At 33.9% G+C, this 25,398-nt stretch overlaps 2 protein-coding genes across 2 annotated transcripts in view; one reads left to right on the top strand and one right to left on the bottom strand.

Moving 5' to 3' along the window:
* LOC118738369 (glutamate receptor ionotropic, kainate 2) overlaps positions 1-3,258 on the top strand; it is a 26,666-nt gene extending 23,408 nt beyond the window's left edge. Inside the window, exon 15 of the mRNA XM_036469291.1 lies at positions 2,888-3,258. Within this exon, the coding sequence (XP_036325184.1) occupies positions 2,888-3,121 (234 nt within the window). The 3' untranslated portion in view covers positions 3,122-3,258. The remainder of the gene's footprint in view (positions 1-2,887) is intronic.
* Positions 3,259-15,381: 12,123 nt separating this feature from the next.
* LOC118737304 overlaps positions 15,382-25,398 on the bottom strand; it is a 169,993-nt gene continuing 159,976 nt past the window's right edge. Inside the window, exons 3-7 of the mRNA XM_036467719.1 lie at positions 19,013-19,090; positions 18,776-18,957; positions 18,381-18,579; positions 18,152-18,258; positions 15,382-15,869 (exon numbers count right to left, since the gene is read on the bottom strand). Of these exons, the coding sequence (XP_036323612.1) occupies positions 15,747-15,869; positions 18,152-18,258; positions 18,381-18,579; positions 18,776-18,957; positions 19,013-19,090 (689 nt within the window). The 3' untranslated portion in view covers positions 15,382-15,746. The remainder of the gene's footprint in view (positions 15,870-18,151; positions 18,259-18,380; positions 18,580-18,775; positions 18,958-19,012; positions 19,091-25,398) is intronic.

A 25,398-nucleotide genomic window follows, 5' to 3' on the forward strand; every position in this document is an offset into this window, starting at 1 on the left:
TACCGACAGGTTTCGTCCCACATTTTTATACAAATATCAATAACGTTGAAGTTAAATTAATAAACATGTGGCAACCTTATTCGGAAACCAACGGCGCAGATCTGATTAACTTTACAAAAAAATGCTTTCTCGTATTATATGTACATATCGTCGTTTAAAGTACAAAATCGCGTATCGTCGTTCTGCAAAACCGCGTAACTGACATTTGCTGCCAAAAATGTGATTTGCTTACCGAAGCTCTTGGCTCAAGCCTTATCCATTCGTCCTGAAATATACTATCCAGAAATGCGATTGCTTTATAAAAGAGAAAATGAGCGTTTTTACTCTCTACAAAATAATTTATGCAACCTCACATACTTAGGCTGTGCCCTATTTTTGTTTGTACATTAGGGTGGTAGTTTCCTCCAACAGAATTTTCCTCCTGCCATCCCGCAGAACTGAAGATATTTCCCATATCTGTATGTATTTTACATTGGGAAAATACGTTTTTTCCTAAAATTGATATTAAATCGTTAAAATAAAAATGTCTATCAAATAAAAAAATTTCCTTTCGGAAATCTCCCAAAAATATTGTGATGCATATCTATTTTCAACTTTAAAATCTTACTAACTTTGATTACGCGCATGCTTGGGAACACTTAAAATAATAATTGTTTGTATATAATAATAACAATATATTTTGGCGCTTACAAATTGTGTTATGCTTCTTTATCTTCTTACACAAATGGAGGGAATTTCCATAGTTTTCAGAATGAAAAAAAAATTAAATTTTGCTTCTAGCACAAAAAAAAAAATTTCGTCATAGTACACTCTTTGGGAATGTGGGCAAAATTAAGACAAGATTTGGAGTTCAGCAGGAAAGCTAATAAAACAGCCATCACTCGTAGTTATGGTCAAACGATAATTGTGTTTTTTTTTGAAAACTTAATAATAAAAATTAAATATGTAGCTTTATATACTATATGATTCTGAGAATATCTCTTCTAAAGACGATAGCGCAAATATTGATGGAGAACTTTTCAAGCAACCCTAATGCATGCGTAAGCATTTGTCAATATGTGTGTTGGCCTATCTCAAAAAATGTTAATCTGGTGAATCAGGCAATTAATGAAGATAATAGCTGATATAAAAACTCGAACAAAATTGACTAAAATAGCATCCGAGGGCTGTGATTAATATAAAATAAAACTGTACATGTTTACTTATACGACTTTGTAAATTAACAGCGAGCGAACTAAAAAAAAAATGTGATGACTGCATTGACTTTCGCTTTTATATGTTGCCTTCTAGCCTTTTGTATTAGGTTTTTATACCTGAGCGCACTTGTGCACAAGGGTATATTAATTTTGTTCACATACCGGTTGTTTGTAACAGCCAAAACGAATCGAGATAGATATAGACAAATGTATACATAAATGATCAGGATGAAAAAAGAAATCGATTAAGCCATGTCTGTCTGTCCGTCCGTCTGTCCGTCTGTCCGTCTGTCCGTGTACACGATAACTCGAGCAAAAATTGAGATATCTTAACGAAATTTGGTATGTAGGTTTCCCTTAATCCAAGGTAGGTTGGTATTGAAAATGGGCGAAATCGGACTTTAACCACGCCCACTTCCCATATAACGGTAATTTCCAGAAATACGAAAACTGCGATATTTTAGTAACTACTAAAGATAATTCACTCAAAATTGATATTTATAATAAGTTTTAGACGAAAAATAAGAATATTATGAATTTTTGGAAAATGGGCGTAGCCACGCCCACTTATGGTTATATGTGTATATCTTGGTAACCGCTGCACCAATTTCTTCCAAACTTGGCACAGTTGTTGGCCTTCGCGCAATATACTAAACGGCCGAAAATTTTTAAAATCGCTCAATAACCACGCCTACTTCCCATATAACGGTAATTTTCAGAAATACGAAAACTGCGATATTTTAGTAACTACTGGAGATTATTCGCTCAAAATTGATATTTACAATAATTTTTCGACGAAAAATAAGAATATTATAAATTTTTGGAGAATGGGCGTAGCCACGCCCACTTATGGTTACATGTGTATATCTTGGTAACCGCTGCACCGATTTCTTCCAAACTTGGCACAGTTGTTGGCCCTGGTACAGCATAAAAAATCGCCGAAACTTTTTAAAATCGGACAATAACCACGCCCACATCCCATATAACGGTAATTTAGAGAAATACAAAATCTTCGATAAATCAGTAAATATTGAAGCTAATTTATTCAAAATTGATACTTGCAACAATTCTTTACCAAGAAATACGTTTATGGTAAAATTTTGGAAAATGGGCATGGCACCGCCCACTTATGATCACATATATGTATATCGGTAACCGTTCTACCAATTTGTACCAAACTCGGTGTGGTTATTGTGCTTGCCACATATAAGCAAAACGGCCGCTTCTCATATAACGGTAAATTTCAGAAATGCTTGAAACTTCAATATTTCGAAATTGAAGGACGCTAATTTACTCAAAATTGATACACCCCGGCTTACCATCTAGCGGAAGGTTTCGGAAAGGTGAAAAAACATATTTAATACTTGCGCCGGGTATTTAATGTTCGGCTCCGCCCGAACTTAGACTTTCTTACTTGTTTTTTTTTAATTTTACGTAATGCATACTCACCAATACTACTTCATACATCTAAGGCACTTTCTTTTCACATACCCTAAACTATTATTTTTAAGGTATGTACGCCTTTTAACAGACCCTCCATCACCCGTACATTCCCTGCTGCAACCTAGCTCTTACATTGATATACATAAGTATGTATGTTTGACTTTGTGTGCTTTTTATTCACTTCCTTTATTCTACTTAATCTAATAATTTCTTTAATTTTTCTCCTGCGGCGAAATGCTTGCGCACAGGTGTCCTTCAAAACCGAACTCATCGAGGAGTTCCGCTTCGTTATGCAATGCTCGGGCAATACCAGACCAGTCAAGTATCCAAAGAATTCGAGTCGCAGTCGCAGCCGCAGCTCTCGTTCGCATTCACATTCACGTTCCAGTTCGAAGAGTTCGGCGTTGACGGTGGATTCTTTACCAATGGACGAGAGTAAATTACATCACATTAGCGAGCATCATTCAAAGCACTCTAAGTGAATGCAAACGAAAGGGAAAGAGGAGCGTGTGGAAGTCCTTAAGTGACTTGCAGCATTGAATTATGCAACCATTAAAGAAATTGTTTATTGTATTCGTTGAATAACATTTGCTTTAAGTTGTCTTTTCCTGTTTTAATGAGTAGAGTTTATTTGTTGTACACTGTTCAAGTTTTGTAATAATAAATCAAAAACTTATTTGGAATTTATGCTATTTAATTTAAACGGAGCTGAAACGGTGACTAAACAAAAAAACATTAAAATAAAAAAAAACTAAATATTTGAGGAAAATTAAATTTAAGATCGGAAAAGGCTCTCATATTTCCGCTGGGGATTTTAGGCCTACATAAGAAACGCGGTTCCTCGTGGCTGCCTTTGAAGAGCGAATACCGCCCTGCACACATTGGGAAAGTGGTCAGAGGAATCCTTTACGAATGAAGATTATGCAGTAGGGGCCTTCTTCGTTACCAAGGAGGGGGGAGGGGGCGTCTGCACTGAGGACAGAGTCAATAGAAGCAGTCCACAAGTCTCCCTTGCTCAGGATTGCGGTTGTAAACGACTTTTTAGAGGAACTGGAAAAAGTGGGCTGTCGGGTATCGTGGAAGCCGCAAGGAAAGGGTAGAAAAGGTGTCGGTTGCCTTGTACTATTGTAGAGGAGCTATCGGTGGCGTTTCTCATCCAAATTTATTCATAAGCTCTGGGAAACCAGGTTTAAGCCTACATTGTTTCAAAGAGCCCTTGTCTGGAGGAACTCACTAGAGAAGGCTTCAATTGTAAAACAGGAATTAATAATAATAATAATAATAATAGATTGGCACTTACACATATGTTAATGTTTGGCCGAGCTTAGCGGAGCATTATTAACCACACCTACACTAACGCTTAAAATACATATTTTGAACACGGCGCCTGCGGATATTGCAGGCAGAATTGTCGCAGCACGAACTACTATTAGGATAAGGGAAACCGGGTCCGTTTGTGACATAAAAAGCAAAAGCTCTGCTGCAGCAAATGTTTTTATATGGCACTTTAAAACACCTTACCTCTCAAGGGCTAGTGATAGGGGTTCTGACAGGCCATTGTGCAATTGGGATTCATGCGGTGAGACTAGAAATTTCAACTAATCCTTTTGTATCAATCGTCAAGAGGAAGATGAAGTGGGATCATCCTCACACTTTGTTTTACACTGTCCAACCTTCGCGAGGCTAAGTTGAAAGCATTTTGGCTCGCACTTCTGAACAAACACTGAGCTCTCAGGGATCGAAATTAGCTGCATTCAAAATTCCGTAATCGGCTCGCTCCGTTAACTTAACCCAACCCAAGCTGTACTTCTTTGAGCTATGAAATAGTTGGTCACATTAGCCATCCTTCATATTAGAGCTCTTTTGGTAAGCGGTAACTAAAATTTTTTTTGCTTAAAATTTCTATGCATCTGCCACTCTCTGTTTAAACATAATCGTTCCTGTTATTTGTTGGTTTTTACTTAGCAAAGACATGCACCTTAGCACTTGCGGCCTCTGCAGGCAACTTTTTGTGGCGAATCATTAATGGGCCCTCTATGGGCAAGCTAAGCACTTTTGCGCCATATTTGTTATTTTCAAATGATTATATCTCATAAGGATACATACTTACAAGTACTAGTTATATATCAAATTAAAATCTGTGATTTGCCACTTTGTAGCCATTTTTCAGATTTATATTTGGTATTGGCACACTGTGCTCTGCTGTTTCCCGTACTTCACTACACAACCGGCACCGATCAGAGTGAACGAACAAAAAAAGGACCACATTTTATCAAAGACATCAGAGCCTTCGCGCCACAGCTGCCACGTTGACAGTTTATGTCGTTCAAGTCCAATGAATGATAACTCTAGTAGGGCTGTCAAACTATCGACGATAGTATCGATAGTCTGGTCACTTGAAATAACTGTCGATAGTTTTAGTACTATCGCCACTATCGTTTCATTGATAGCGTATTCTCTTTCGTAGCGCTTTTGAAATTCGCACGTATTGGTTCAAAGAGAGCAAAACTTGACGGCATTATTTCATGAACGAACGAATAAAGATCACCCAGGACGGTGTGCGAGAAAAAAGTATTTATTTTTTGCAGTGATGTCATTTTTTCGCCGCCATGTGAATGAAACGGAATGAAACCATGTGTGTGAATGAAAGAACCGATTAAAAAATGACGTTATCAACTATTATTATTTTTTTTTCTCATATGCAATTACAAATACACGGTTGCCGTGCTAGCTGATCTATTTAGTTGGCTAATGGCATTATTTCTAAAAGCGCCATTTTTAATTTTAAACGTGGAAATAGCAGAGGTTATATTGGCGTCTTAAGAGCTTGTCAGACGTGGCAATGCAGTATGTTTCAAAAGAATGTCAAATTGAGAAATTTCAGAAAGCAGTTGCAAGAGCAGTGGCACCTTGCATGTAAAGTGTCTTTCGAAAGATTTTTTTTTTTTATTTCCGAGAGACGAATTGCTGGGAAAATTTCTGAAATCGCTTTGTGACTGTTTACATGGCGATGGAATTTCTGGCAATATTTCTCGATACTGAAGTGCAACCGTGAGCCGCTAAAATGAACAAATTTATAAAAGCAAGATAACGAAGAATAAATGGATTTAGAAAAACATATAAAATGGGTCTATACCTACTATCGACAGTCACCCTTAAGACTATCGTAAAACATCGATGGACTTGACTATCGATAGTTTGACAGCTTTAAACTCTAGCCTACAAGGGCGACTTTGGACCGCAGTCGATGGAAAAATTGGCTGCATGAGCTTTCCAATGGCATACGAGTACTTAGTACAGCAAATTAAGGCTGAGTTCCAAGTTGCATGAATGCAAAGCATTAACCTCTTTTATTTCTAAACTATGTATAATTGGACATTTTCATCAGCCTAAAATACAACGGCTCCTCTAGATTGGTCATGGCGCACATCCGCTATCGCGCTGACAGCATACAGCCCAGTATCGGCAGGTGGAAGCAGAGCAGGTAAGAGAAGGCATCCTCTATGATGGAAAGACTGGATGGAGAAGCACATGAAATTGGCGCAGAAGATAGAATACAGTCGTGCATTAAATGAACTCGGCCGGAATCGCTTAGGCGGCTACAGCGACAAGCAAGAAGAAAAATTATATCGTATTGCTATAAATTAAAATCTAAAATCAATTACACGAATACTTTTCCAACATTTTCAGTAAGTTTTATTAGTTTCATCCAAATATGCACATTCAGTTAGACACATAGAAATGGAAAAGGTATTTATTTCACGCTTACAAAGTGTTTCTTTCCAAATATCAGTTACAGTAAGATTTCAGTTTCATATTCGCTAGCTTCACGGTATTTACTAATTTAATTTTTCGCAGTAACTACATACATAGTTCTTTATAAATGTGTTTTTTTTTTTTGTATCAATATATTTTTGATTTATTTTATTTATTTATTATTGTAATATTTGTATATTTTTTATTTCTTATATTATTAATTATGCACTTAAAATATAAAAAAAAGCTTCTAATGCATTTATTTTTTGGTCAATAATGTTTTTTAAATTATTGAACTATTATATTTAGAGTAGAAGAGCCTTTGAGTTTTGTTTGGTGGGTTGTGTTATAGATTTGAATATGTGTATTAAAAAATCGGTTCATAATTTAAGAAATATGTATATGTAGAAGTATGTATATAAAACTGTACATACTGTGTAAAACTCTTGAATTTGTGATTTTTGTACAGTTATAATATTCATACCAAGTTATTTAAATAGATAGTAAATAAAAATCAGATAAAAAATTTGTATGTAGATAGTAGTAAATTTGTTTTTCAAAAGTCCCTATTTGTAGTTGCAAAAGTTTTAGGTATTTTTTTATAATTTACATGTTCGAGTTTTGTGAGTTAGTACTGCTCGTATATGTATATGTTTGTATGCATGTACGTATGTGATATGATTTTTGGTGAGCTTTAATTTAATTTAATGAGGGGGTACTTGAGGTCAATGAACTGTGGAACAAAAAAATTCTCCTCGAAACATAGAAGATATATGACGAAAAATGTAAAAAAGCGACCACTACATTCGGCAAAAAAAAAATTCTAATTGTCTTCAAATCAAAATACTTTCTTATAGAAAAAGTTTAATCACTTTCGGCGAGCTTTAAATTACTTACATTTGAAATATGCGGGTTAGTACCTACCAGAACAGGCTATTTGAGGTCATTGAACTTTGGCCTGGAAAAAATTTGTCTCCTCGAGACAAGAACAACAATATATGTGTCATTGCTTTAACATCCGACTGTAAATGTCGAGTTAAAAAAATATAAAAAGGCGACCCCAAAGTTCGGCCAAAAATAATTTCTTATTCATAGTCAAACTATTTTCCGGTACGGTCTAATGTACATACAAATGTAAACAGGTATTATTCGTAATTACGCAGTTAGCTTGAATTAAAGCTTCCAAGCTCAATAACTATTTTTGTAATAAACATCCACTAAAAACGTGAATCTGTTATTCGTCATAAAAAATTTTAGTAAGAAATTAATTAAAAATTTTCTATTTCCCAGCAAGTAAAACATTTTAGAAAGTAACTACATATACCTGGTAATGGGTGGCAATTATTAAATAAATCCTTTAGGACTCAGACCCTACACAATTCAAAAAAAAAACACTGACAGGGAAAAAAGAAGTTCCTGCAAAGATGAGATGGAGACTCTAAAATACTTAGGCGTCGTTTTTGATACTGGCTGGGCTGCCAAGGCTAATGATAAACACCAAGGGTCCATCGCAGAGTTCTATGTACTCTTTAAAGAAATATTCTGGATATTCAGAGAAACGCGTAAATGCCTCGTAACCGCGTAAACCTCGTAAATAAACCGATTTCACATACAAAATTATGTAGTGAAAAATTGTTGGAATAAGTCTGGAGCTTACAACAGTCTGCACTATATTTTCACTAGTGCCGAAAAGGATTTTTTAGGAATTAGTTGAGAATTTGAGGGCGTTAGAAAAATTTTGAAAACAGCTGCGTTAATTAGGCGGCCAGCTCTAAGACCTTTACTAGGTCACTTAAAAAGTTCGTACATTTTTTTATTTTTATTTTTTAACACCGTATGATTTACTATTTATTAAGTTTTTTTTTCGAATATTTATACTAAATATATTCATAAAAGGTCGCGTCTTTTAACAAAACTTCCTATCTCGAGTAAGCATTTCTTACGCGTCAAAATAATAAAATTATAACAAAATTAAATGCAGAAGCAATATGCTTATCTAAGGATTTAACATTTCCACTATATGCGAATTTATTATATGTATGTATGTACATATGTATATGTTTTACTCAAAAGTGGTGTAGTATTATTGCTAAGAAAGCTTTGTTTTTAGTTAACTATAAAATATATATATATTTTTTTTTTAATATTCTAAGCTTATTAATTATTCTAATTTATGTTAAACAATTTATTGCGTAATAAATTTTATATTCATTTGTTAAACTATTATTTTTTTGCTTTAGAAAATCACGACATAACAAAACTCTGCGTTTCTTTTAAGTAAGCGTATAATTTAATATATTTTTTTTTTTTGTATTTAACGATAATTGGTATGTATGTATGTATATATTTAGTTTTTGATTACAATTAGGTGGTTTACAAGGAGTTATATTAGATGTCGTATTTTCGCATGTCTTAAAAACGGTTAAATAAATGTTTAGAGGAATTACAGTGCAATTCTGGCTAAGATAGTATATAGTCTTTCGTAAGACAAATGAAAGACAGATGGCACGATAGTTCGTAAGACCATCGATCGTGGTGAAAACCTATTTAGAGAGAAAGCACTTGTATGTCATTTAGCTCGCGTAGCTCCAATAGTCGCAATAGCCGAGTGAGCAGCAAAGTACATACAGTAATAAACCTTTTCGCAGTTTTTCACCAATTGGACCCCGATGAGAATGTCGCAAATATGAATCATACACACTTACAATAATAATTGCTTGAATTGCTACCGTATAAATTCAGGTTATGGTGGTCATAAGTTCAGCCGGCACATTCAATTGCCCATTGCCTGGCGCTGCTCCAACATGATGAGTAAATTTTAGTGATCCTCACATGCCACTGCCTCTGGCTACAAGCTGGATATCTCAATATTGGAAAATAAATAGCAATTATATATTAAAATTATAAGAAAAGTGTTTGTTTACAAAATAACATGTACCACTCAGACATCGTAAGGTCGTTGCTCCCTTCATACCTCAGTAGTTTTGTATGCAACTCTGAATCAGCAAAATTTATGCTCCTTCTGATTATCAACCCTGATCAGGTTTTACCCCCGGAGTACTCAAAAAGGTTTATTACTGTATGTCACTGATGGGCACTGCCTTGCCGCGGGCTCTCTTAAGCTTTCTATACACTTTTTATATGTAGGTGCAGAGTAAAAGCTCTCTCTGCCCTCTGGTGAGCAGAGCATAGGCGTGGCGTGCCGGTCGAAAGATCACGAATTCGAGTCTCGGGCGGCGGAACTATTTAAAATTTTTTTTTCTTTTTATTTAATTAAGCAGAAGCGATTTTATATGAATTCCATTTAATTTTTAAAGCCTTTCTTTTATTTATTTTTGCTTTGTTTAATTTTATTTAATTTATTACTTTTAATTATTTAAAAAAAAGATAAATATATGTTTTTTAAATTTACTTTAATTAAAAAAACTTAAAAGGCGAACAGCATAGTCTTTCTAAGCACAGTAAAGAGCTTTTAAGATAAGTGCCAGAATAGGGGAATAGGTGGTGAAGTGAAAGACAATTACCAGAATTGCCCTGTAAGATAGTTGTCAAAATAGACAACTGTTTTACGAAAAACTTTTGTCTTTCGAGAGACTGTGGTGAGATGAAAGACAATTGCCTCAATTGCCCTGTTATTAGTGTCATTTTCTCAAGTCGGTTTTAAAATTTATCTGCCCTTTAATTACATTTACTCAAAATAAAATTTGTCTTTAAAGGGCAGATAAATTTCAAAACCTACTTGAGAAAAAGGCCATTAAAAGCACAACAACTTTTTTTAATAGTCTGAGAATTCACAATCTTGCAGGTTCTGTAATCCAGTTCCGACCCAATTTCCATCCATTCAATTTGAATTCAGAGTGGTTTTGGTGGGAATTCATTTGGAAGTGAATTGCATAAGCTGCCTGAATATGACTTTCTTGGTATCCTGCCAACCTCTTCGATATATTTTTAGCCGCTTAAAGTTTACGACATACTTCGAACAATACGACACTTACCGACACCCTTCTAGCAATATGTATGTATGTATGTATGTACGTATGTATGTACATACATATATATTTATGTATATATAAGCTATCAATAATTTTGTACATGCTTAACTATGCATATGTATGTATATGAATATGCTTTAGTAATAACTAGGAATTTATGCTTTTGATTTTTCATTGACAGTTGTATAAGTTAAGGATCATTGTTAGCTTCTTCGCTATGCAACAGAATTACTGTACTACAAAGCACTGTCTTCATTATGAAAGAATAAATTTGGAATTCGAAACGAATTGATTTTTTTGGAATATAATCGCAAACACTTTTTTTACTTTTTAGCATATTTTCTATTGGAAAATGCTTAAATAAGATTTAATTAAAAATATCTAAGGAAATTTTATATGTCATATAATCCTTCCAGACTACGCTGACTCATTCATCTTGAACGAAGATATAAATAGAAGATTTTATTATTACTTAATCAATATCGAAATGTAATAATAATATTAAATTACACAATGGGCTTTGTGCATAAAAAGAGAGCTTCAACTCAGACTCAATTTTTGCACTGATGGAGTGAGCTCAAGCTCAAGAATTTGCACCGAGAATCGAGTCGGAGCTTAAGCTCACTTTTTATGCATAAGACCCAATGTGTTATCTAGGGTTTGGTCGAGCTTCTACTCCGATTTGCGGTATGCGTACGGTGACCATATTAACCAACGTAAAATAGGCAAACATTTTTTTTTTCAAAATGATTTGGGAATACGTACGCAATTAAATATAATATTTACCAGTTAATTATATTATTTAATTGTAAAAGTTCCCCTGCTGTATCGAAAAATGAAGCCAAATACTTTTCAAGGATGCTACCAAAAGTCGTTTACCATAATTTATACTGTATAACGAAGCCAGCACACAGTGGTTCAAAATTGGGATTTAATGTTCATAATGCGCCGGAGCCTTCATTTTACAACCAATTTTTACTAAAAACCAGAAAAAAAAATTTATTTTTTATATTTATTTATTTATTTATAATCGAGAAAATTCCTTCTTAATTTCCTCGGAAAGATAATCCCACTAAAAATAAGAAGCCTCTATTCTTGAATAAAATTGTATCCTATAGGTGTGGCTTAAATGCTGGAAAAAAAACGTATGCCGAATTTCCCCAAGGCATTGAAATGACAAAAATTTTGGAGGAATTTAAGAAATGCCATGTGGAAATGAATTTATTGGCTATTTTTTTAATGTAATGGTACGAATATTTTTTAATTCCAAACTTTGTCTTTTTTTGGTAAAAAGGAATTGTAAAATAAAATTTTTTGAAATAATTTTACTTCATACAAAATTTAAAATGCAGTATCTTATTGTACGTCTTTAAAACGAAACATTCCCAAAACAAAAACGATCGTTATAATAACTATATGTTATTTTGGATTAAGGAGAACAAACGAAATGAAAAAAATAATACCAAAAATGCGTAATTTCAAAACTAAAATGAAACATTTTAGAATACTGACCCAACGAATTGTGCCTTATCATCTTATCATGAGTTTCATTTTCGCCGAACCGATTCACTTTTCACTTTCGGGTGATTTTTTTTTTTTCGGGCGAAACTCAGGATAAGGCGAAATATTCAAGAAGTAAAATAAAATGTGAAACTTTCTAAAAACGTAAATTTGTTTTCAGTTAACTAAGTATGAAAAAGTTTCAAAACTAAAATGTTTTGCAATTGAATTAAAAAAACTACCTAATTATAGTGAAAAACATTTATATGTTTACATTATTTGCCGAAAAAATTGTGTGCAGATAAAGAACCTACTTCAATCTTCAGAAAAGGCGATAAAATAAATATATTATCGGCATTCTAATTTAGAATTTCTAAACACCTAAATAAAAAGTGACATTGTTGATACTGTGGACTATTTTGATGTAAAAAAAAGCTTTGGTAAGACTAAATTGAAAAAAAACCAATTCCTGTGGGTTATAAAATAATAAATTCAAATTGTCTTACAATTATTTTCAGCATTTGACCAACGCCAAGCAAAATCAGCAGACCGAGCTTGGAAGAAAGGCAGGAAGGAACATCTGTATGTAAATATTAAATTTGGAAACGAGAATTTCTCTGTGTAAGTAACCAATTAACTTTCTAATATGATCAGAGTTGCAATATAAATTTAACAGAAACGTTTTGATTTTTATTTACGATTAGGTATGGTATATATTGTAATTATATATGTAAATATAGTTATAGCTATATATGCAATATGTAATACATCTATATTGCTAGTACAATATGATCGCAATGTGGTTTCAATTCGAAATCAAAGAAAGACAGCCTATGACAATTTTTGTGATTGTAAAGGATTCGTGTATACATATTCGTAAACTACTACTTAGAATGACGAATTGGTGGTCCCATGCTTCCTTCAAGCCGCTTACAGTGGCGGTCAAAAATGGATGAATGGTGTTTCGTTTTCAATATTTACAATATTTTTCAAGCTAAATATTTGTTTGATATTTTTTTATAACAAGTAATTTTTAAGCAAAAACAAAACCGACATCAATTCTCATATAAAAATTTAGGAGTACCGTTAATTTTTTCATGATCCAATGATCGGATCTAAACTAGATTAGTATGGGACCACCTCTGAGACACTACCTTTCAGATGCAAAGAGACTTATCGAAATCGTAGATTTACAAATATTGTATTTTTTGTCAGTTTTTCGTGTAAATGGTTTTTCAATAAGAAATAATAATAAGAAATTGTTATTTTGAGTACATTCTCTTATCGGATCTCTCTTTCTTTTTTAATATATCGACGATGTTGGGGAATGTACTATCAATATAGACGTATTACATATACATATATATTCCTCGCTGAACATTTCAACAAAAATTTACTAGTCTACAATTTTAACATTTAATTATTTGTATGCAATTATTATTTTTTAATTAATTTTGATTTTTGTTTAATTTCCAGGAATAATTCCTCTATATTGTCTATCTATAATTTAATATATATTTATGTATGTATGCATGTTTGTGTCTATGCCATTTGTTATGGATTTTTTTTTTAAATTATCTAAAACATTTATGTGTATTTGTATAAACAGTAGTTAAATATATTATTATTTCTTGTTTACATTTGCCGAAATATCATAGCTTGCTATATGCTATGTACCTCCAATACTGGTGTTTTATTTATAAAAACTATAGATATAGACAGTTTTTTTAATATTCTAATATGCCGCAATTGTTGAATTTTGGGCATATGTGGTTTTTTTTTGTTCTTCGAATGTTTCTTTTTTCCACTAAATGTGTCTTTATGCAAAGTTAAGTTACCCACTGGGATGACATGTTACAATTGTGGCTATAAATATTGTGAATTTATTTGAAGGTATGCTCACATGTAGCGTAAATTACATTGGTATGTATGTATGTATGTATGTATGTATTTGTAAACATGTATTATAAATTTAATTGTCAGTACACACTTACAGATAGGCATGCATGTTTTTTTTTTGTTAGTATAAAATTATGCGTGTATAAATACTGGTATTTACTTGTACATATGTATGTATGTAAATGTATGTACATTGATGAATCCCAATATACAGGCTGTTATCCTTAACAATTTGCTTGTTGTAATGTTTGTTAGTATTTTATTGTAGGTATGTCGTTTGTAGATAGTAAATTCTTTAGAAAGCAATTTAAGCGCACATTTATATGTAGGAGTAAAAGTGTTTGTTGATATTTACTATTTGTATTTTACAGCTTTAGCTGTTACAGGCCACCACAGCGTAGGGCCAGAGTATACTGGCTGACGTCCGATTTACTATAGTTCTTTGTTCGGTGGTATTTGTATTTGTTGGTATGTTCTATATAGTATGTATGTATGTATGTATGCCTGTACATACTAACTCTAAGTAAGTTGAGCTACTAAAAGTAGTTACTTTTTGTGTACCAAGTATGTTTGTATATGTATGTTTCACCTAAATCTTGCTAGTGTTTTTGTATAATACACGTACCATATATAGTATATACATATATATACATACATATATGTACGTAGTAGTTGTGTTGTGGTTTTGTGGTTGACTATGCCTGTCCTTGCAACTGGCTTGCCAAATGTACGAATTTCGGCATTTAAGTTGGCAAGTGTTCCAAGTGGAAAGCTCGTTTTGATATCTTTACTTACCTAAAAGGCAGTAATGTAGGTAAATTTTATATGCACATAGATAGAACAGCAAATACGTATTTTTCAAAAAATATTTGTAAGCATGCATGTATGTTTGTATGCAGATATGTATGTATATATGTATGTATGTATGTATGTACATATGTACAGTGTCGAAATTGTAAATAGGAAAGGGTCATTTTAGCATTCTTTGGCTATTTACCTTTCGTTTATTAAATGTTTAGTATTTTTTTATGAAAGTGTAGCTCGCTGCCTAACCAAAACCATGTTAGTAAAATTAGCAAAATTCGACAAAGTTTTATCAAAATTTTGAGCTTTTCAATTCGATTTCTTAGAAACATTGTGAGCACTAAGGGAAAATGTAAATAGCCAGAACTGACCGTTTATTTTTGCCATTTTTTAAGATAGGTGTTGCTCATTTTATACATACAAAAAATTGTCCAACATACTTTGCATATACTTTGTATGGAGAAAATGTGCAAACAAAAAATTGCCAAAAATCAACAATGAGCCCTAGCTACTTCAAACTTGCAGTTTATGCTAAAATTTAATGTGCAATAAAACTGCGGTCTCAAAAAAATTTTGAAATTTTAATTTACATGGGTTTTTTGGAAAGTATTTAAGTCACACTTTTATAAAAAAAAATAAATAAAAATTTTGTAAACAAAGAAAAATAGCCAAAACTTGCTAAATGTCTCTGTCCTATTTACATTATTGCCACCGTATATGTAGTGTATATGTATGTGTATTTCATGTATGTAGGTACCAGTGAACACTGTTTAAATTCTTGTATAGTATGCGTTTTGTTTTCTTGCCTATAAAATATTTCCATTATACGAGTAAGAACTTAAATTGGCTAGTGAACTGCTTATTAAAGCCATTTTGTGTATGTATTTTTAGTAAATTTCATTATTTACCAAATGTATATAACTTAAAAACTAAGCCACTAAAGCCCCTTATCCAAGTCGACTACTTTTGCCTTAGTAACTTTGTTTGTGTTTTTATTTGATTACTTTGCTATGCTATGAATTTTTGCACATGTGTATTAATTTTTTTTCCTTTATAATATTTTAACATCTTTTTGCTGCTTATACATACGTATGTATGTATGTATGATGGTGCATCCTTGACCACATTTCACTCGGCTTATTCTTTAGTCTACCACTCAGTTATTTATTTCATGGCAAACTTCCATATAATCCGGATCGTGCATGATGCCCTTAATCATATCCTTGAGCATTGTGTAGCGCGGGAAAATCGGATACATTTTTGAGCTGCCATATTCCTCCTGAAACGAAAAATATGCGAATCAATTTTAAAATAAAATAATCGACTTCAAATCGATAATTCGATAATTCCTAAAAACACTTTACCGAGAGGTATTGAATCAAGTGATTGTCGAGACTAAGAAATTGCTGGTTGACCTGAAAAGTGGGCAATCGAGTGAAATGATCGTTATGCAGTCTTCTGGGTCTTGCTTGATTGCAGCTGTACGACCATTCCAAAGTGAGGAAGCTTTGGCGGGGCCACTCAAAATTATTCGGTTTAAGGGCTAACTGAAGTGGGCTGCATCTGATCGACAGGGGGTGCACCTGCTATAGTTTAAAGACCTTCACCTGTTTGATGTCCAAAAGATGCAGTGGAAATGGTACGGTAAGAAAAAATAGGACTTTGCGACGCATATTATGGATTTACGGTGGGAGAGATACTTCGCCACCAAATATAAGTACCCTCGCCACAATCCACTTCAAAGCGAGTTTCTTCAACACATCGTTCAATTTCGGCCTGCTCCAACGCAAGAAAAATACTGTAGGTCAAAGATAACTTCTATGAGCTCCTAAATCGTACTTGTAAACGGTGCCCCGTCCCGATATAAAATTCTGCCCACACGACGAACCTTCCTCTAACGGATTAAGGCTGATCGACTTTGCAGTGTGTTAAATCTGCTTAGTATTCAATGACTTAACATCATAATCATCCTATTATCTGCATCCAAGTGAAAAAATTTTTTCGTTCTGAACGTACGGCCACTGAGCAAATAATTGGATCTTGGCAAACCCACAGCAACAATTCATGCGACGACGGCGGTAAAGCTGCCGTAAAGCAGAAAGACACTGTCTATAGGGTCACGCTGTGAGACGTCGCAATGTGAACTGTATTCTGATGGTTCGGTCAATACCGGAGCGATGGAACACCTGATAGGGAAGCGCTTGACTTCACTTGGCATCTCCAATTGACGTCAGTTGGGTCAGAAGGTGTGCTGTATTAGACTCTGGAGACTCGCTATCCTCAGTTTAGAGTTCAGAGTTTTATGTAGGTCCGTTCTCTCCGTATTGTTGGTGCAGGGACGTGCTCGAATCATGATCAGACCTTATCAGTGGGTGGTAGTACAATCATGTCCTTACCTTTGAGTATTGAGCAATGCTCTTCACTGCCAAATGCAGAGTACCTGGTGCTCTCGGCGATACCAAGGGAGTCATAAGCTATGGCTTCCAGAAGGTGGTCCTCAGAAACCTGCCGACCGGATCCGAAGTTGATAACTCTCAGCCTCTAGTAGCGTGGGAGGTAAGCAGGGAGGCCGCTGATTCCGTTAACATAGAGCTTGGAGAATCAGATCCACCGGATGCTGAGAGCATTGCGGACGGCTGCTCTTCTGGAGGATCCATCTACAGTGTAGAGAGGCTGTTTCGTGGGGTTGACGTTGGAGATGAGAGCACGGAATTAGCGCTCATGGAGAGGATTCTGGAGAATGTTCAGAATGTGGTATCACAAAGGTATCACAATCTCTTAACTGTCTAAGTAAGACCATGACACGTGGGGCAACCACCTAACCCAACCTATGTAAGTATATATATATGTACAATGGACATTGTACATAAAATGTAACAGTAAAATTTTACAAAGTAAACGCTGGAACAGAAGGAAATGTGTAAATACTTCGTTTCATGTCTTGAAATGCAGGGTGGTGCTAGCAGCATGGTCTTTTTTTTGACTTATCTCGTACTAGTCACATTTTTAGGTATTGAGTAAAAAAAAAATTTTTTTGGAAGGGCCGCGTACCTTTGTGGTAAATTTCATTCGAAATCATTAAATATTTATAATTCTTACAAGCATATATCGACTGCTGAGTGGAAGATTGACCTATCTCGGCAGCTAGTTCGAAAACGCTCTATCTCAAAAAACTTTTCAAGAACACCCTATTTCAGAATTCGTTTCAAAAACGCCCTATATCAGCACATTTTGAAGTAAGATAGGGCGTTTTTGAACCGAATTCTGACATAGGGTGTTTTTCAATAAAATTCTGAAATAGGTCGTTCTAGAAAAGTTTTTTGAGATAGGGCGTTTTCGAACTGGCTGCCGAGATAGGTCGATCTTCCACTCAGCAGTCGATATAATAAATTTTCCCATTCTTGTCGTAGTTTTCTTACCTCCAAGAATGATTTTTATTACATGAAAAGTGTTTTGAAAACTTCAAGGCAATTTTTCTTGACCTTCAATTATTTTTGCTTTTTATTGTACAATTGAGATGATACGCGAATACTAACTAACAAATATTTATCTTTCACTAACCTTGAGCACTCGGATTAAATGCCGCAGTCCTAAATATTTTTTCAGCAGTCGATATAAATCGTTTATAAGTTGTGTATTCTCGTGCTCGATTTGTGCAGTGGTCATGACTGAAAACAAAACAAAAAAAACAAGAAAAAAATAAATTAAAAGATATATGTATTTTCCAATTACATATATATAAAAAAGTCTTTATCATTTATCTGTATGTATACAATGCTAATGCACTCACATTCCAAACGTTCCATACGCTCGCGCCTTTCCGCTGCCTCTTCAGCTAATTTGGCTGAAGTCTTCACACCCTCGCCAGACTTTTGTGTCTTCTCCATGATCGCACAAGCGCGCATTACATACGACGGCACCGTTTCTTGCTTCTCCTGTCTAGGTATATCAATCAACGTCCAATATTGCGTTTCCAAGCGAATGACATCCTGATGGGGGAATTAAATATTATTTAGCGGTGAAAAATGAGTTTGCTCTATACTTAAACAGTACCTACTTGTTAAATATATTGGTAAATAATAATTTTAAAATTTTTTTCTAAGATCTGTTATTGAAAAAAAAGTTCCACGCCTGTCGTCCGAAAGTTTGCATGGAATTTTAGGAAAATAAAATTTTTTTACTCACTTTTATCATTATTTTTAACATTGGGTAACGCTGGAACACATTACGTTGGCTCTTCGAATCACCATATTTATTCATTAGAGTTATAAGCGCCTTCTTGGCTGTATCATAGGACTCCTCTAGCCGTAAGCGTAAAGCTCTCAAACGTTCATTGGTATCGATGACCTCGTCGCGTGTCATGCCACCTGTAAAAATTCGAATTAAAATAGAAAACATAAACCAAAAATGACATTTTCTTACTTGGCGCTCCTTCGTCCTTGACATCTTGCACAATTCGTCGTACGCTCTGCGTAAACTTCCCCACGAAATTTGTGGTAGCTAAAAATATGAGAAATACACATAGATTTTTAATGTTATATTCAGTTCTTATTATAATGATTGATAAACATATATGTATATTATAATACTTAATGTCTTAATTGTATGCTTAATTCATTTATTTAATCTCCTAATAGTATGACCTAATTTCCAAATAACTTTTATTAAAAAAAAATAAAATAAATAAAAATTGTTGGGAAATTCTCATGGCACTATCACTTATGAACTAAATGTAGCAACTGAGAGAATAAACCCGGTATATATTTGTTCTGCGATCTATGTGGAAATGAGCCATCCATTGGTAGATTCCAAATGAAATCTAGTTGGTACATTATGCCAATATAAATCGCATATATTTATTTTATTAATTTCTTGTTTTCCCAGAAAAAAACTACCTCCATTGAGATTCGAACCCGAGATGCCAAAATAGCCTCGGCCATCTCCAAACGCTAAGCACACTCGGCTAACGTGCCATGTTAAACCCGATGTGTATTTGAGGTGTTTTGAACTGAACGATGCGAAAATATGTAGATAAATGCTTAGCAGTTGTCTGATGCGGCGCTGTTATGCCAAGCTGCTATTAGACATCTAGGTGGCGCTCGAATCGCTGTTAATATGACTTGCGGTGGAGTGGAAATGTTTATGTGTGTGTGTATGCACATACGCTTCCCAGCCAGCAGAGAAAGTTTTTACGATTTTCATTTGTGTTAATTTTTCGTATCCGAAAAATGTCTTCATGTTATTTCAAAACAATAATTTTAAAATATTTTTTCAAACTTAGCATTTGAAAACATGTACACCCCGCAAACATATTCTGAGCGTTCAGAATATATTAGTCCGAAAGGATTCCTAGCTGGGTATAAAATATGAGTTTCAAAAACAAAAAAATTTTGACACTTATATGAATCTTTTACGAGTCATTTATGATTCAAGTTATGAGCCAGCACTTCAGTGGCGGATACAGGATTTTAGTTGGGGGCGCAATTGGGATCGATTTGTCGAAAAACGTTAAATTACAGCGCTACTGGAAGGAAAGTTAATGGGTCGATTATCGATAGCAACCGGACTTCGGTTCACAAAGTGTGTAATCAAGCAACTACATTTTTGTGGGTGCTAGAGCGTATGTAGGATCGAAAATTGAAAAGTGTATCAAGTATTTTAGTTTGGAAGATATTAACAATGTATTTGCAATGTAGTTTGCATTTACACAATATTTTAAAAATAACAACAAAGCAATAACTCGAAACTGTAGTTCCCTCGGAGTGCACGCTTTTGGTGTAAAAAAAAAAAAACACTGATTGAAAATGTTTTCCTCTATCAATTTGAGTACCTCTTTTAAACCTAGGGACATACCAAATTTTTAAATTTGCTTACAGTGCAGGCAGTAGCGCCAGAGGATTGCAATTATTCCTTAAATGTCGCCTGACTGAGGCCGCGTTCATGCGCTGCTCCACCTCTTCAAAAAATAGTTCACTGAACTTAGCATTATTGCAAACTTTCATCTAAAACTCTTTATTTTAATAATTTCATTTTACTAGCACAGCTTGTTTACAACCACTTGCTGGTTCCCGCACTGTCAAATTTCGATTATCGACAACTCTACAGCAACTGACAATAGTTGCTATTTGCAACAAAAATTTTCTCTTCATTGTTGTTGCCAGCTGGCAACCAAATCATGGTTGCGTTGCTATCCGTAATCGACCCATAAGGGTATTCGAATTTAGTGTTCTATCTTTTATATTTAGCCATTCGATTATACATTAAATATGTTTGTATGTATGTACCAAAAATTTTTTCTGGAAAATATTTATTCACCCGTTTTCATTTTATTACCCAAATACGGTGTACCAAAACACTTGCTAGTACCAAGTACAATATCTGTCAAAAAGTGGACTTAGCACCTTTGTGCTCTAAGTCGAAGATGTGCATATGTACATGTAATATTTATGTATTTATCAATCGTATTTATCAATCCTAGTGACAAATTGAAATAAACAAAAAAACAGCCACGAATAACATATGCTGGAAATACCGCATAATGAATCTTAAGATATTTAAATAAGCGAGAAATACGTACATATGTACTTATGTATGTATGTTAGTAACTTTGCAAAAATCATTGGCAGTGTTGCCGTTTTGATACATATGTATCCAATTGGATACATTTTCGCCTTAAATTTTGAGGGATACTTCGTTTTTTTCCTCAGGGTAAATTGGGATACCATTTCCCATAAGTATTCGTAAGTTGAAGTAAATTATTTTTATTTATGTACGAGCTATCATAACATTTTTAACAGTTGGCTGCTCATCCTCCAAACAAGAAATTTTCCTTTACTCTTGTTACTTTGCAAATTTTAAAAAGTTTTCCGACCTGTAGTAGTTAACTGTAATGCGAAAAAATCAACTTTTACATCCCGAGCAAACCTTCTCTTAGGCTTCAAAGGAAATTGACAACCATGTCGATGACTAATTTTCAACAATAACTTGACTGTAATAAAAATAACTTATAACTTCTAAATTTTCAGTTATATGTCGTTAAGCTAGAATTCAAGGTGGAATTTACAGACAAGTTTTTGAGAATTTTTTTATTTCATTGATAGCTCCCAATTCACCAGTTTCATTGAAAAACATTGTAACCATAGTAGCAGGCAATAACAATTTACTGAACTAAATGTAACCCTGAAAAAAAAAGGAAGGTTGTTTCAATAAACAACTTTTTGACGGATACTGAGATTTTTGAGCTTCATAATTGTTCATGTTGCTAGCAGCGTTACCATATTGTTAATATTTAAAAATAAATTAGGGAATTTCGAGATGGGAATTTCTTTCTCAGCAAATGGGTGTGAATATTTTAGTCTTCTTAGACGAAACCAAATAAATTTAGTACATAATATACATACATCTTCGAAAGACAATGGATAATGGCATATGTACTTACGTTTGAGGTATTTTCTCACCCCTACCCCAAAACTGAAAATTAATCTACATGTATGTATGTATGTTGCGTTGATATTATTAAATGATTTTATTTAATAAATTCAAAAAGCCCATCAAGATGTCATTTTTCTCATCTTCTTATTTTCATATTTAGTTCTGTTCTCTTTTAACTTTATATTTGAATTTCGTATTTGAAAAAATGTACTTACCAAAAAAGAAAACGTTTTACAGTTCTTTTCTCGATAGTAACATTTGGATTGTACAATAAATTTATTTTTACATTTGAACTTGTTAATTTATCACCAAACGTTTCAATAAATTTCGTGTTCAAATGCTCCAAAATATTCAAAAAAACTCAGCACTTGGTTTATAAAAACCTCCTTCAAATATGCAATTAAGGAAAGTATAATTATTAACTTTCCCTTCAGTCGTTCTGAAACCGAATTGCGCCAGACCCATTTTCGACACAAGGTAACCTGCAAAATTCTCCAGCCCATCAAACTCGATATCGTTAAGTGGACTTATGTTTTCGAGAAATTATTTTTCTTCATGCTCTTCTGTAAGCTATTTAAAAAAAATTAAAAACTAAATAATCGTAGAGACGGAAACCAATTTTTATCTCCGCCTCCTCGTCTACGGATATTGGAATGCCGTTATTTTCTCGAAAGATATTTGGCACAGCATCTCGTCGTTTATTTGGAATAACAATAGTTAATAATTAATTAATGCTAATATCCGTGGTAGCAAAATGTTGAGAACATACAAGCCGCTGGCTTCAAACCATTTTGGTCTCACAAAAGGAAGCGCTGTAAATTGAAAAAATGTATACCGTCCTCCTTGCAGTGGTATCTGGTATTTTTGCAGCTTCCAAATGCGAAACTCATTTTTCATTTTATCATTTTTCTAATTATTTCATTTTTTCCTTTGCCGATCAAAATCTTTTCAGAAAAAAATTTTATTATAATTTTCAACCTGGTGTCAACTTTGTGAAAATTAAAACGCAAAAAAAATGTTTTAGTGCCTGGTGCCTTTTTTAGTGCTTTTTTTCGGTACTCAAATTTCCCATAGATATGTACTTAGAACAGAAAATTATTTAAAATATTTAAAGCTGTGGCGGCACTGAATTTACAAGAATCTATAAATTTAAATGTACTAAAATGCAACCATGATTGATAAAAAGCTGAAGTTGCAAACACACGTTCTTCTTAAATTAAGTATTTCTTTTCTAGATAATTTTAAATTCTTTGATTGATTACACAGTTACCACCTGAGTAAAACACATCGTATATTGTCGATATTTTGGTGCTGAATCCAAATATGGCCCCAGAATTGCTCTAGCGCGTGTGATGTCCCAACCTCAAAGTGCCAAAAATACGGTTTTTGGAGATATTTGAGATTAATATTATGAAAACAACAAATTTTTTTTTACTTAAGGCATCATTTAGTATTACTCTTCCTCTTAAAAATTTATTTTGGTTTGTTGCGATTCGATTTTTCTTTATAGAGATATGTATACCAGTTTTAATGTGCAGTACTTCCGTATTACCTCGTAAGCATGATTCATAATAGCATGTGTAGAGGCTAATCAATCGTTATGAAATCGAAAAAGTTTTTTTTTGTATTGATTTATACTTGTAAATATTGTTTATTTTTTTTAATTTTGTTAACTACAAACTGTTACAAAAAAAGTATCATTTGATTCAAAAAAATTGTGTGCTTTTAGTGGGATAAAACGCGTTTTTTTTTTCTAAGTTTTGGTGCTTTTTGAAATTCAAAAGTTGGCAACACTTCTTACAGTGTACTCTTTACATGCTTGCATGGAGTAGTCGCGATCTTTGCTGGATTAGTATGTATGTAGATGGAATCATCACACAAGAACTAAGTGTATATGAATTGCCAGCAGAGATCAGAAAGCAGTGAGTCATATCACAGACGCGTACCGATGATGATTACTTATTAAAGAGGGCATAGTCTGGAATGGCGAGGCAAATGTATGTATATACATATGCATGTACACACCTACCCGTAAATATGTAGGTATATTATAGTATGACGTCAGTTGGTGTATGTTAACAAAATTAATAAAGAAAATATGTAATTTCCGTCTAAATACATATAGCAATTATATTTTTTAAGTGGTTGACTAAGAACACCGCCTTGATAAAATACTATGAATGAATGCTGTTTCTTTCTTAGGATCTAGTAATTTGCACAAAGAAAATGACAAATGCTTCCCCCTATACGCAAAATACTGTGGAGGTTAATGCCCGTTTACTTTGAACTTTAATTTATACTGGTATGTATTAAGTGTGTGAAAATACAACAATTTTGTTCATGAGAATATTTGCGTAATTTAGAATTTTCTATACTTAGGAAAGAGTTTACTTACGTCAACTAAATATGTTTCTATCTAAGTAATTCTGCAGTGAGATTCTCCCCAGTTCCTAAGTAATTCTGCAGCGTGTCCTTTAAGTATACCGCAGAAAGGCTTAAGCGTATTTGAGCCCCCCCGCTTTGCGAGACAGTCAGCCCTCTCGTTGTCTTCAAACCCTTCATGTCCCGGAATCCACCACAGCGTTAGGCTATTGTGAGCTCCGAGGTGGTTCATAAGAGTTTTAAAACTCTGCCCAAGTCTTGATGCCATTTAAAAGAGTCTAAGGCCTTTGCTGTCTGGCTTTAAGACATAATATTTATTCTGATCCCATTTGTCCTTCAGTGAAGACATTCGCGAACACAGACTTCGTATTCGAAAGCTTCTGCCTGGAACACACATAGTTGGGTATGTGCCCACTGAGAAAATTTTCTGGAATCTTGGTTCTATTACGCCTACCTCAGTACTCTGTCGTCCATCTTCGATCTTTTAGGAATTCTGACCTTGTAGAGTTTGTAGAAGGATAACTAGGAATCATCCAGGGATGGCTTGAGAACCTTCAAATGATCCCGAAGATCTCCATTTGTTATGCTGATCGTATTGGGCAGTCGTAGAGCATTCCACCAGGCATCTTTTTCAATCAGAATAGATACATACTCATATTGTATATTGGCAATAATAAGAGTGTACGCTTTTACTTACGAATCATGTTACATGTTTGCGGTCGCCGTTATAACAACGCACCGGTCAAATATTCATGTAAACAAGGTTGCTAAAATGTTAGAAGATACATATTTTTTTATTTTTCGCTAATAACTATTATTGTCGTGCAACCTACCAAAAACCAATGTAGCCTACCAAACTACCAAATAGAAAAAAAAACTTACCAGTTTTGGTAGGAAAAGTTCATATATGGCAACACTGGCCTTATTTAATTCGTCACTTAAAGAGGGCATTTCTCCAATTATTACAAATCAGTTGACGCATTTTATCTCCTCTC

The sequence above is a fragment of the Rhagoletis pomonella genome, unplaced genomic scaffold (genome assembly GCF_013731165.1).
Source record: "Rhagoletis pomonella isolate Grant_MI unplaced genomic scaffold, Rhpom_1.0 Rhpom_scaffold_00004, whole genome shotgun sequence".
In the NCBI taxonomy this organism is placed as follows: domain Eukaryota; kingdom Metazoa; phylum Arthropoda; class Insecta; order Diptera; family Tephritidae; genus Rhagoletis; species Rhagoletis pomonella.